At 44.4% G+C, this 14408-nt stretch overlaps 1 protein-coding gene across 17 annotated transcripts in view; it reads left to right on the top strand.

Moving 5' to 3' along the window:
* The window catches only part of LOC138746697 (supervillin-like), a 209926-nt gene that overhangs the window by 145843 nt on the left and 49675 nt on the right, over positions 1-14408 (top strand). For all 17 annotated transcript variants that reach the window (XR_011347043.1, XR_011347042.1, XM_069905006.1 and 14 more), the window contains 5 exons: positions 1045-1140; positions 5329-5415; positions 6031-6205; positions 8379-8551; positions 11276-11431. Coding sequence is in view for 15 of the 17 variants with exons in the window: in XM_069905006.1 (XP_069761107.1) it covers positions 1045-1140; positions 5329-5415; positions 6031-6205; positions 8379-8551; positions 11276-11431 (687 nt within the window). In the remaining 2 variants the exon portion in view is untranslated. The remainder of the gene's footprint in view (positions 1-1044; positions 1141-5328; positions 5416-6030; positions 6206-8378; positions 8552-11275; positions 11432-14408) is intronic.

Raw genomic sequence — 14408 nt, 5'->3', positions numbered from 1 at the left:
ACTGGTCTGGTTGTGTGGAGGAGCTTCAAGGAGGAGGCCGTGCGATCCAATGCAGGGATGTTTGGGGAAGTGGCGAAAACTAAATCCCAAGAAGATTGTTTCAGAATTTTGTTCAAAACACATTAAAAAAAAAAGTTGCTCATCACATGGGGCCGTTGCTATAAAATGGGCACCTTGGAGAAATGTTTAAATTTAAATTTTAAATTTAGACGTAGAGCCCAGTAACAGGCCATTTTGGCCCACTAGTTGTATCGCCCAATTTATACACAATTAACCTACACCCCTGTTAACGTTTCAAATGGTAGGAGGAAACCAGAGACCCCCTGGGAAAAATCCACGCAGACTCAAGGAGAACGTGCAAACTCCTTATCGACAGTGCAGGATTCGAAGCCCCCGTCCTGATCGCTGGTGCTGTAAAGATGTTGCGCTAACTGCTGCACCAACCCTGCTGCCCAGTGTTGTTAGACACATAAAGATGGGTAGATCACATTGGAACTTTATACTGCAGCACGTGAGGCAAGAAGTCAGGGTGAAGGGGATATGGGTGGATGGGGACTTTTTAAGTGCAGCATAAATGAATTGGACAAATCTAAGAATTCCTTCCCGTCCTCAGTTCATAGAGAATCAGACTAATAAACAGTTGCAATAATAAAAGCTCGCAGCTCAGAAGAAAGCCATTCAGCCCATCATATCAGAGAGAGAGAGAGAGCGCAAGATGGTGGGGGAAGAGAGTGGGAGATAAAGGAACCCTGTGGAAATTTTTCACCTTAGCCCATTGAAGATGACTGGAAAGTGGTGAAGAATCAAAACAGTGGCTGATTTAGTTCTGCTCTTCGAAGCCTGGGTGTAGTTTCAGTTCTACAAACTGTTGCCAATGTAGGTTTCCTCACGAGGGTTCATGAATCTGTATGGCTCAGGAAGGAAAAGGCAAATTCTTTTGTCATTTTGAACTAAAGTAGCACTTTTTTTTGTTATTATTTTAATCTTCTTGCCTCATTTCAAGAAATGTTTACAATCTTCTTAAATCTCTTTAATAAATTATAGGTTTAGTGTCTTCAAATACAGGAAGTAATGATGAGACCATTATTCCATTCAAGAAAGTTGCCACAGCAACCAGTGCATCATCCAGACCCCTCGAAGGTGAGTGGTGCTTTGGAATATTTGAGTTTAATCTAAATTTCAATCCGTTCAGGACTCAAGTTAACAAAAAAAGGAACACTTTTGAAATATGGATAATTGTTTAGAAGCTGAATCAGTGAAGTGACATTTTATTCAATAACCGTGTAATCTCTCATCACCTGTCTTAGCATTAACAAAATGGCGGAGCTGTCAGAGCGCTGCAACTGATGTGGACCGACAGGGAGTGGAGACACAGCACTCCCCCCATGGGTTCCAACTGCCCAATCTGACTCCTGTCAGCTTCACAGGGGCTTTGGCAGCCTGTTAAAATAGCCAATGGGGGTTTATTTTAAAATCCTGTGACCACAGGTTCTAGACCCTATAGACCCTATGTTCTACAGCGGCCTCAAGGTGCTGCAGATTCCGAGGAAGTAGAGGACCAGCGCAAGGCGACAGAAAACAGGGAAACCACCCGCTGTTTGAGGAGAAGCAGAAGAGACAACCCACGGGACGGTCATCAGCGAAGACTCCTTCGTATAACTTAATAGAGGTCTACAAGATTCTGAGAGGCATAGATAACGTAGAGAGTCGGCACCTTTTCTCCCCAGAGAACGAGTTACAAACACCAGAGGACATTTGTTCAAAGAGAAGAGAGAAGGTTTAGGGGAGACATCAGGGGGTTGTAGTTGCCTTGAATGCCTTGCCAGGGATGGTGGTGGAAGCTGTAACATTAGAGGCATCTAAGAGATTCTCAGACAGGCACATGGATGAAAGGAAAATAGAGGATTATGAGGTAAGGAAGGGTTATGTTTTTTTTTGGTCAGAATATATAGGTTTGCACATCATTCAGGGCCAAAGGGCCTGTACTAAGCTGTAGTGTTCTATGTATTCACGTTGGTCCACAGGTATGAAGTTTTGGAATGGATCACAAGTTCTGTTTAAGCTTGTTCACTCTGCAACATGATTCAAGTTATCCATGCTTGCAGGAACTTGTCCCTGTTCAAAGTCTGTCCCTAGTGGGAGCTGGAGGTGGGGTGAGGATTGGCAGGCTGATGTCACAATTTCTATTAAACGTATCAGGCTGACCCTGCCTGGTCATAAGGACTTGGAGGGATTATCAGACCACATTTTGATCATGTGGTGAGACATAATTTCTTCCAGGTTGCTCATTGTTTAACGCATGATGAAACTTTTCTAGGCTGCGCTAATTGTTTAATAACTCCTGGTTTCATAATTTTCTGTGCCCTCCCGTAACTAATGAACAAGTAATTTCCTGTCTGATGGAGGTTTTGATGAAATCAATTCAGCAAACACATTCAAAGTTAGAAAAAAAGATTTTAAGCTTTGTAAGTACTGTGAAGGGTACAAAAACCGCAAGACTGGATGCAGCTAATTGCTTATCAGGCCACGTCTGTTACTTACACCATTGTGTGCTCCAGAATAATTAGTATTAATGGAAAATCCATATCAAAGAAAGTTATTAACTTGCTTTGATTTTTTTTGTGAAAAATGGTATGAGAGCACATGCATAACGTGAATAACCGAGACAATAACTTTAATGAAATATTGAAGTGAGCTAAACAAAAAGAGGTAGAAATTCTTTCACTGTTCAACTTTTATTCACCTTTCAGGATCTGAGCAAGTCCATCCCAGTTGCATTAAAAAAGTGATGATAGGACACTTTTGCAGGGGACAGTTAATATCAGGAGTTTGAAGGAAGCTCCAAAGACTTGCCCTACTCCGCAGGAACAGGTTGCAGGGAATGGTTTGATGAACTTCTGCTCCCATCAGTGAGCTTGCTCCAGAATGAGGGTTAAGGTTCTCAGGGAGTCATGGATTTCTTGATCAAGCTCCCAACCAAAGGAAGAGGGGAAGTTATCTCAGCTCTGGCCCTACTTTAAGACACGCCACAGTGGGTGACGTTTTGCCACTTTTGTCTCGTTAGCCGATTCAGTGGACTCAAAGGAGGAGTGGTGATGAGTCATCCTCAAACCTGATGGACAGAGAGATTTAAAAAAAAGATTTTGCAACAGACAATTCATGTCAGTTTGTAAGGTTTGTGTTTATAAATTTGACTGACCTACTTCCAAACCATTTTGAGCTGATATATTTTTGGTTCGCTGCTGCTAAGTACTGGTCATCAACAAGGCCCTCTGCCACTGGATCCACAACATCTCCTCCTTACTGACAATCAATGCAGACGAACCTCAAGAATGTGTGCTTATCCCACTGGTCTACTCTCTCTGTACCCATGACTGTGTGGTTAGGCACAATTCAAAGGCCATCTACAAATTTCCCATTAACCCCACGGTAGTTGGCAGATTGACAGACAGCAATGAGAAAGCGTACGGGAGGGAGATGGGTCAGCTGCTTGAGTAACATCAAAAGAACAACCTTGCACTCAATATTATCAAAATCAATGAGCTGATTGTGGGCTGATTCCTCATCTTTATGGGGATCAGCAGTGGAGAGTTGCAAAGAACTTCAAATTCCTGGGTATCAATATCTCCGAAGACCTATTCTGAGGCCATCTTGCTAATGCAATCACGAAGAAGGTAGCTAATTTCATTAGGCATTTGAGGAGATTTTATGTGTCACCAAAGATTCTTGCAAATTTCTACCTAGAGACTGGTTGCATCACATTCTAGTGTGAAAATGCCAAAGCACAAGAAGGGAAAAGGCTACAGAGGGTTGTAAACTCGGCCTGCGATATTATGGGCATTAATTTTCACTCCATTAAGGATATCTTTAAGAGGCGGTGTCTCAAGGAAGTAGCCTCTATCATCAAACACCCTCACCATTGTTAGGTAAAACATCATGAGATGGGAATGTGTAAGGAGTTACCCTGTACAGGGCTGTAACAAGATGTGAATGCATCCTTGTACTTACAAGATAAGAGAGACATTGATGGATTGAGAGGCAGGAAGCTAGCAGGGAAAGGATAGCAATAGTTTTAGTCATTGGACAAGTAATGATATGATGATGTTCTAAGCATGTATCCAAGGGTATAAAAAATCACCATTTTGCTGATAACGGCAGAATGCATTCTCCGACTAACATGTTTAGTTGCAAGTGTTACAATCCGGTAATAAAGAACAAAGAACCCTGATTTCGACTCAGTCTGGTGTTTGTCTCACTCATTCATGAACAAAGCAGACCTAACACCATCCAGGCCATGCCCTCTTTACGCTGCTACCATCAGGAAGGAGGTACAGGAGCCTGAAGACACACACCCAATGATACAAAAATGCCTGCTTCCCTTCCTCCTTCCGATATCTGAATGGTCAATCGACACTACTTCACTTGTTAAAAAAACTTTTTTGCATTAATTATTGTCTTTACAGAACTGTAATTTGCTGCAATTTTGCTGCTACAAAACAACAAATTTTGTGGTACGACAATAAACCTGATTCTAATTCTGATTCTAAATATCTGTGAACACAACCTGCAGCTGCATCTCCAAGTTTTTACCCATTCTGACTGACATCATTTGATGGCAAAGTTGGGGCAATGGCTTGACCGACCACACTAGCTTTTCCTGCCATAAATATCATTTTCTGCTGCCTTTTGACTAATTTTCATGTGCAAATTGAAGGCAGGCTTGAAAGCGCATGGTTAATTCAGGAAACCCATGTTAATTCCAGGGCTAATAATGGACTTAGGATGGCCATTAAAAGAATAAAAACATCAACCCACTAAGTTCCTGATATTGATTGCCATACCTCCCCAGTTGTCCATTGAGTTAAAGGCTTAAGTTTCCAGGAAAGAGTCAACTTTTCAACTTGCTTTTTATCTTATCTTTTTAAATTACCTTTTGCAAGCAAAGAAACCTTCATATTACAATTCAATAATGATTTTTATTCACTTGGATCTTATAAAGCTAAGGAGTTAAACTGAAAAGAAAGTCAAGATACAAGATGATATTCCATTTTCACTCATACCTTTTTAAAAAAAAAACCAGAAATCCAGTTCCCAAATATATTTCTGTGAAAATATGTTGCACAGTATCCTCTTCCAGGGATAAGCAGGTATCTGGAGATGCTGCATTTTAATCAAAACCATTTCCTTTTATTCTGATTTTGGAGAAAACGTGTTGATGCACTAAGGCAATCCAATTAAAATAAAATTCCCGGATGTGCAACCATGCTATAGGATCATTCTTCTATCTCATGATCGCTTGGTGTTTCATACCCTGAAATCTTGTTTCAGAGATTACAAGTCATCCTGACATGCCTCTGGAGAGTGACGCGACTCTAGATAACCTGGAGACCTTCCTCAATAAACTTCACTCCAAGAGTAAGTCTGAAACCTTTTGCTTTTTACAGCGGAAAGTCATTGTTCTGTCTGTAGCCCCACAAGGAAATGAATGGACAATTATCCTTTAATGGATAGGTGCCCACCTATATTTTTTAGACATACAACACAGTAACAGGCCCTTCCAGCCCTGTGCTGCTCAATTAACCTACAACCTCCATGCCCAGAGGAAACCCATAGAGACACAAGGAGAATGTACAAACTCCTTAGAGACAGTGTCGGATCCGAACCTGGGTCGCTATCTGCTAACAGTACCACCCAAATAATGGAGTAAGTTCCCAAGTTACACTCTACTCACAATGCAACTGAGAAGGGAATAACACTTCAGATATTGGAAACATTAGACTTCCTGGGAAAAAAAATTCTCAACGTTACTTCAACAGATTATTTACACGTTTACAGTCTGTGGGACCGTTACTTTGCGCCAAGTAACCGTCCCGGTTCCTGTCACTACAAAGAAAATACTACAGCTAGTTTTTTGCTTGGGGAAGACTTGGGACTTTGTCAACCTTTCTTTCTGCATGTATGTTAATTGGGAATAAACTCCAGTTGTCTCCAGTTCCAGGTTTGATTTGACTTGGTGCAATCTCTTCCCAGACACTTATCAGGAGCTGATGATCACGGTGACGGAACAAACAGTGAAGGAAGTACTAAGGCCTGATGACGATGACACCTTCAATAACTTCTACAAGCACACACCAACCCTCCTGACGTCCGCTGCAATCGACATCGAGGAGAATTTTGATGCCATGATTGAATCCAACACACCAAAGTAAGAGATAAATTGTCTGGCCACAAGGAATTTGTTAACATGTTAAAGGAAGTGAGATAGCATAGATTTTGTTTCCAATGAAAAATAGCCAAAGATCTCAGCTGAAGAGACCAGATCATTATTTAAAGCTCCCTTGGCAGAACTGATGCAGTATACAATGTGTTGGAGAAACTCAACTCAAAAAAAAGTAACCAATATTTGGACGCTGTGTGACCTGCTGACTTTCACATTTGTGCATTGCACTTGACCCCAGCATCTGCAGATTTTCTTGTTTAGACAGAATTACTGCCAGGATGAATTTCCTTAGATTAACTAATGGGTTAAGAGAAGGGTTCACACCAACGTGGGGTGAATTTAAGATTGGTCGGACGTTGATTTTCTTAGCGCACACCCTAAACCTAAACTTGAGCCCCATTCCATGCACAGATCGCCATACAGAGGATGGGCTTCACAGCAAATTAAAGGGAGGGGAAATCCATTTTCAAAACTGTTTTAGATCAATCAGTTCTTTCGAGGATGCCATAAGCTGAAAGACGTTTCTCATTCATTTGTCTAGTGGGATTTGGGAAGGTGTTTGTGAGCCATCCCCCTTCCATCCATAATTTGTGATCACTTCTGATAGGAGTGGGAGACAGGAGCAACTCCAGCTGCTGGAGGTTATGGTGAGCGGAAAAGATAACAAGTGTGATGTGTGCAGCTGTGAGCAAAGAGAGGGTTAGGGAGAGACAAGCTTCAAATTTGAGTGGGAGGCAGATGAAGATGATTCAGCAGAAAATGCTAGAAAGAACTTAATGACCAGGTTGAAGTTACAGCAATTTTTAATTTATTTCCGATTTGCAGCATTTTCAGTTTTTAAAAAAAATATTCATTTACTAAAGATAATGAGGCACAGGGTTACATTAGGGTCTGCAGACCCTGGAATCTGGAGGAAAAAGCAAACTGCTGGAGGAAATCGTCGGGTCAGGCAGAATCTGTGGAGGGACGGAGTGGGCCATCGACTCGAAAAGTCAACCTGTAGCGGCAGCTCCACTCCTCCTGAAAGAACACACACAACCAGACGGGTTGAGCTCAGTGAGCAGACTCATTTATTGCAGGCTGCTGGGCTGCACTTATACTTCCAGCCCAAACCTGGCTGAGAACCGCGCAGGCAGGCGCTGACATCACCCGGGCATCACGTGCTCTCTCAGCGCTGGCTTCTGAGTCCCGTGCTGGGAGGGAGGGAAATGCCCCGACGGCACCTTTTTGGTCGGCTGACCTGCCGCATGGCCGGTTCGCCTGCCTAGTGGTGAGCCGCCACAAACCGTCCATTTCCTCCCACAGGTGTTGTCTGATCTGATGTGTTGCTCCAGCAGTTAGTTTTTATTGTGTATGTGTGTGAGAGAGAGAGAGAGAGAGAGAGAGAGAGAGAGAGAGAGAGAGAGAGAGAGAGAGAGAGAGAGGCCGAGGAGTTGTCAGAGTTTAGTTTATTGTCACATGTACTAAGATACAGTGAAACTCTTAGCTGTGTGTGCAATCCAAGCAATGCACAAAAGCCAACACTTTTGGTCTTCATTCTGGATATAAAAATTCGCGGAGAACAATATAAAAGTTTATTCTTGAAAGTTTCCAAGTGCCTGGGCCGGAGGATTGGTGCTGTTCTCTGGTTCACTACATCTCAACCTCGAGTCTTTGATGCAGTGGTGGACTGTGGATCCGTGAAAGTTGGTCCGTGTGACTCAACGAAGAAAAAGATTTACTGATATCAAAAACATGTAAAGCGATTGTAAACCTGATGACAAAGAAAACGAAAATTTTCAGAGGTTCCTTGGTGGTCGAGCAAGGAGCTCCTGATTTGCAATTCCATCCATACACCCCCCCCCACACCTTGCGAAAAAGGTTGTGGACCTTTGTTCTCATTTATGTTCGGCCTCAGTAAGACAGACTGGGGAGACTTCAGTCCAAGAGTGAAGGAAGAGCACAGTTTTGCTTCTTGACCTTGTTAGTTGCTATCTCAACAAAATGTGGAGGCACTGTCTGATTCAAAGCACAGAATACATATGATCCTGTTGCGCCAGATCAAAGCACAGAAGTTCACTAAATCCCAATCATCTCTGAGCATCACTTTACACATATAAAGGGACTTCACACTGGGGGGGGATGGGCTGACTTTTTAACATTTTCTTTCTTCCTGTAGACTGATTTCCAAAGTGGCAGAGCACAAGCGAGCAGTGAGACCTCATCGTAAAACTCAGTCTTCTCGCAATCCCCTGAGAACGCTGGCTGCCCGAGGTGACATCCGCCTGGAGTACACAGAACAGCGCCTGAACGTGGGCACATTGGAGGCCAAGAGGCTAAGAGCAGAGAGATGTGAGTTGGAGAGTTAGGCCCCTCTGGGAGCCAGTGTGTAAGAGCAGTGATCTCCACACTGCTCACACGTGATGAGGAGATCTCCATGCCTATGCCAAATTTTTCAAAGCATTTGCCATTATTCCCACTTCCTTTCCCTCCAGACCACCTGCAGGTTCTCCCTTCTTCTGTGGTTACAAATCCCTTTTGAAAAGGCACCACAGTTAGTGTCGTGGTCAGTCCCATGCCATTACAGTGCCAGTGATCTGAGTTGGAATCCAGTACTGTCTGTAAGGAGTTGTTGGTACATTCTCTCCATGTCTGTTTCCTCCGATTTCCACCCCTTCAAAAACTTACAGGAGTTGTTGCTGGAGAAACTCAGCAGGTCCTTTATACAGCAAAGATCAAAATACATAACCGACGTTTCGGGCTTGAACCTTTCATCAAGGTATGGGAAAACATAGGTTAATCGGTGTACTTGGGGAGCACAGGCTTGTGGGATGAAAGGGCCTGTTACCATGCTGCATGTTCAAATTTTTAAACGTTATGCTTGACAGAGTTGTTGCTACTCTTATAGGTCATGAATTCCAGATTGTGACAATTCCCTGGATAAAAATATCTCCTCGTGTGGCATGAACTGCAGGAGGATCTCTGCAGGTCAGGCAGCCTCTGTGGAAGGAAATAGACAGTCGCCGTTTTGGGCCAAAAACTCCTCTCCGGTTTCCAGTTTGCCAGCATCTGCAGACTTCTTGTTTATCACCTCACGTGACCACTTGCCTTCAGTCCTCTGGTTACTAACCTTACTGCCAGAGTCTTGTGTTAACTGATATGATTCATCCAAACCCTTTCTAATATTAGAAGCCAGTATTAAATCTCCCTTTTGGCTTTCCCTCCTGCAAAGAGAACAATCTCAACGTATCTCGGAGTATGTTTTTACTCTACAGTGTAGTGTTCATTGCGATACAAGAAGACCGGAACGTTGAACCTTGAGACAATGACAGCTGGGGATTATAATTTGAGTTGATTAAATACTCTGTAATAAAATATCCAGTGTTTTGTAATGGTGGCCATTAAGCTAATGTGTTGTGCATTATTATTATGTTCCAGTCTGCACATACCATCTTGGCTTTAACACAGTGCAGATGGTGTGTTATCCAATACAGCCTTATTTAGCTGTTTCCATAGGAACGTAAAGAATTAAAGCAAGGGTAGACAGTCTGGTACTTTGAACCTGCTCTGTCATTCGTTGCTCATAGTTAATCTCCTCCCTCTTTCCTGCCCTAACCCCACGTGTCTTCATAATGTCTGGATGGAAATCTATCCATCTTCATTGGAAGCAAATTCAATGAAGGAGCTTCCACAGTCCTTCAATAATTCACCACCCTCTGACAGGAGAAAATTCTTCTCATCTCTATCCTCTGGATCAGGGGTCTCCAGAGTGGTCGCTATCAATCCCTGGGGGTCGATGGGACTATCCAAGGGGGTCGATACGCCAAGGGGTTGGGGAGGGGTGTCGATTGAACATTTGCGGTGGAAAGCAGGGGCAGGTCAACAGAAAATAGCACTTTTGACAGTGGTGGCCAACCTCTCGCAAGAGCGGGTCTTGGTGGCTGCCATGTTGTATTTGACTTCAACCTTTGACTAAGTTGAGAGCGAACGGGAGGACAGACTGAGCATAAAAGAAAAATGTGTGTGTTCTTTGTACCTTCGGCAGCGCCCCCCCCTCCCCCCCCCCCCATCCAGTGCCGGGAATCCATGCCTGGGGGTCAATAAGCGATCATGAAGGGGTTGATGATCTAAAGGTTTGGGGACCCCTGATCTGGGTGGATGGGAGGGGATTGGCGGGGTATGGGCCTAATGTAGGCAAGTGGTACGAAAGCAAAAGAGCACATTTTTGGCAAGGACGAGCTGGGCCTGTAGGACTGCTGAACAATTCCATGGGTCTTCAGGTGCACTTTAGGGTCATTTTGTGTAACTCCAGAAATTTGCCTCTTGTATCTAGTATTAAATATAACATTTCCACAATATAAGAAAGCTATTTATGTTCAAGTTCAAATCAAGTTTATCATCCTATTGGCCAAGTACAACCCAACGAAACAGTGTTCTCCGATTCCCGGTGCAAAACACGCAGACCCACAATAACCAGATGTAACAACACACACGCACACACAATATTGTTTTATTAATGAGCTAGTCTCAGGTGGTTAGTTTGAGCCGTTCCTTTGGTAGTTCAGCATTTTCTCTGCCTGTGGGAAGAAACTGTTTCAGCCTGATGGTACTGGCTGATACTTCTGTTTCTCTCTCCCGAAGGGAGCAGCTAAAAGATGCTGTGCGTGGAGTGGAAGGGGTCCTCAATGATTTTGTGTGCCCTCTTCAGACATGTTGATTGGGGGGAGGGGGGGAGGGAGGGAGACCCCAGTGATCCACTCTGCCATTTTAATGGTCCTGTGGATTGACCTCCGATCCTTTGCAGCAACAATGACACAGCACAGGAACTTGGTGCTCTCCTCTACAGAGTTATTGATGTGTAGAGGAGAGGGTGGTTGTTGCTGGTCCTCTTAAGGTCCACGATCAACTCCTTCTATGACTCTTCAGGTGCCCTCTAGGGAACTTTTGTGTCACTCCAGAATTTTGTTCTCTTGTGTGTCCCCTATTAAAAATAACATTTATAGGACATACAAAAGCTATTTATCATGCACCTTAACTTTATTGGTCGACCTCACAAGCATTTTTGCATGTTTCCAGTGGCCAAACACTCAAACTATGCAGATGTGGCTTTGGCGGGGCTAACGAGCAAGGAGAACTTTAAAAACGTGAGTCTACGGAATGTCAAGGTGACGGAACAGCCCTCCAGTAACAGCACACTCCCCTTCAACAAGCTGATGCTACTGCAAGTTAAGGGTAAGTCAATGGCGACTCGCATCAAATCACACGAGGCAGAGTGCAGGTAAAACGCTAGCTTTAATAGGCTAATATATACAGCTAGGTCTTGAGGTCTTGCCTCTGTGCAAGCCTAGGCCAGAATGAGGGGTTGGTTTATAGATGCAAGGTCACCAGGTGAGCCAACTGGTGACCTTTTTCTTTGGCTTGGCTTCGCGGACGAAGATTTATGGAGGGGTAAATGTCCATGTCAGCTGCAGGCGCGTTTATGGCTGACAAGTCCGATGCGGGACAGGCAGACACGGTTGCAGTGGTTGCAGGGGAAAATTGGTGGGTTGGGGTTGGGTGTTGGGTTTTTCCTCCTTTGTCTTTTGTCAGTGACGTGGGCTCTGCAGTCTTCTTCAAAGGAGGTTGCTGCCCGCCGAACTGTGAGGCGCCAAGATGCACGGTTGAAGGCAAGATCAGCCCACTGGCGATGGTCAATGTGGCAGGCACCAAGAGATTTCTTTAGGCAGTCCTTGTACCTCTTCTTTGGTGCACCTCTGTCACGGTGGCCAGTGGAGAGCTCGCCATATAACACGATCTTGGGAAGGCGATGGTCCTCCATTCTGGAGATGTGACCTAACCAGCGCAGTTTGATCTTCAGCAGTGTGGATTCGATGCTGTTGGCCTCTGCCATCTCGAGTACTTCGATGTTGGAGATGAAGTCGCTCCAATGAATGTTGAGGATGGAGCGGAGACAATGCTGGTGGAAGCGTTCTAGGAGCTCTAGGTGATGCTGGTAGAGGACCCATGATTCAGAGCCGAACAGGAGTGTGGGTATGACAATGGCTCTGTATACGCTTATCTTTGTGAGGTTTTTCAGTTGGTTGTTTTTCCAGATTCTTTTGTGTAGTCTTCCAAAGGCGCTATTTGCCTTGGCGAGTCTGTTGTCTATCTCGTTGTCGATCCTTGCATCTGATGAAATGGTGCAGCCGAGATAGGTAAACTGGTTGACCGTTTTGAGTTTTGTGTGCCCGATGGAGATGTGGGGGGGCTGGTAGTCATGGTGGGGAGCTGGCTGATGGAGGACCTCCGTCTTCTTCAGGCTGACTTCCAGGCCAAACATTTTGGCAGTTCCCGCAAAACAGGACGTCAAGCGCTGAAGAGCTGGCTCTGAATGGGCAACTAAAGCGGCAACGTCTGCAAAGAGTAGTTCACGGACAAGTTGCTCTTGTGTCTTGGTGTGAGCTTGCAGGCGCCTCAGATTGAAGAGACTGCCATCCGTGCGGTACCAGATGTAAACAGCGTCTTCATTGTTGAGGTCTTTCATGGCTTCGTTCAGCATCATGCTGAAGAAGATTGAAAAGGGGTCTGGTGCGAGAACGCAGCCTTGCTTCACGCCATTGTTAATGGAGAAGGGTTCAGAGAGCTCATTGCTGTATCTGACCCGACCTTGTTGGTTTTTGTGCAGTTGGATAACCATGTTGAGGAACTTTGGGGGGCATCCGAGGCGCTCTAGTATTTGCCAAAGCCCTTTCCTGCTCACGGTGTCGAAGGCTTTGGTGAGGTCAACAAAGGTGATGTAGAGTCCTTTGTTTTGTTCTCTGCACTTTTCTTGGAGCTATCTGAGGGCAAAGACCATGTCAGTGGTTCCTCTGTTTGCGCGAAAGCCGCACTGTGATTCTGGGTGAACACCTAGTGGTGTAATAACATGCCACCACATAAGTATTGTCACGCTGAGAAGAATGTTTAAAAAAAAAAGTGGATATATGCTCCTAAATTGTGATTTTTGTAGAAAAAGAGACTTGTCCAAACTCTGTTATAGTCCGAGCAACAGCACCGTATCCCACCAATGAGTTGTTCCAGAATGAAGGAACACAGAAGGACCAGGAGGCTTGAGCTAGAATGAGAGTCTGGATGGTCAGGAATGAAGGAGGCTGAGTGGGTGACCTCATATAAGTGTATAAAATTATAAGGGGCATAGTTAAAAGCGATTGTCACTGTATTTTTCCCCCGAGTAGCTAGAGAGCGCAAGACCAAGAGCCATTCAGCCATCGAGCTTCCCCACCATTTTAACATGAGCTGATCCATTTTCCCCACTCAGCCCCACTGCCCACCCTTCTCCCCATAACCTTTGATGCCCTGGCTAATCAAGAACATATGAGTCTCTGCCTTAAATACACCCAATGACCCGGACTCCACAAGCGCCTGTGGTAACAAATGCTACAGGTTTAGCACCCTCTTGCTCAAGAAATTCCTCCGCATCTCTGTTCTAATCAGATGCCCTTCAATCCTTAAGTTGTGCCCTCTTGTCCTCGACTCTCTATCTGTGCCCTTCAATAATATCCCCCTCATTCTCCTAAATTCCAACCAATACAGGTCAAAAGCTGTCAAACACTCCTCATGTGATAACCCTTTCATTCCCGGAAACTTCCACATAAACCTCCTTTGAAGCTTCTCCAATGTCTGCACATTTTCTAAACTGAGGAACCTAAAACTGCTCATCATACTCCATGAGGTCCTCACCAGTGCCTTATAACCCTCAACCCTTATCATCTATTCCTCGAAATGACATCCAGCATTGCATTTGCCTTTTTCTTCACTGTCTCAACATGCAAGTTTACCTTGAGGGTCTCTTTACATCTGGGAACTCTCAATTTTCTCCCCATTTAAAAAAAAAAGGTCTGCCCATTTATTTTTAAGGTACACTTTCCATCATTATATTTCACTTGCATTGGTTTAAGGGCAACACGGTTAACAGCCTTGCAGCATTGTTGCAGCACCAGTGATCAGGACCGGGGTTCGAATCCTCCGCTGTCCGTAAGGAATTTGTACATTCTCCACGTGTTGGCGTGGGCTTTCCCCAGGGGCTCCGGTTTCCTCTCACCTTTCAAAATGTGCCAGGGGTATAGGTCGATTGGGTGGTTTGGACTCATGGGCTGAAAGAGCCTGTTACCATGCTGTATGTCTAAATTTAACATATAAAATTTTAAAATTAAATTTAAAAGGAGAGAGG

Source organism: Narcine bancroftii, chromosome 12 (assembly GCF_036971445.1).
Source record: "Narcine bancroftii isolate sNarBan1 chromosome 12, sNarBan1.hap1, whole genome shotgun sequence".
NCBI lineage: Eukaryota > Metazoa > Chordata > Chondrichthyes > Torpediniformes > Narcinidae > Narcine > Narcine bancroftii.
Note: the sequence above shows the minus strand (reverse complement) of the source record. Positions and strands in the feature narration are given on the sequence as shown.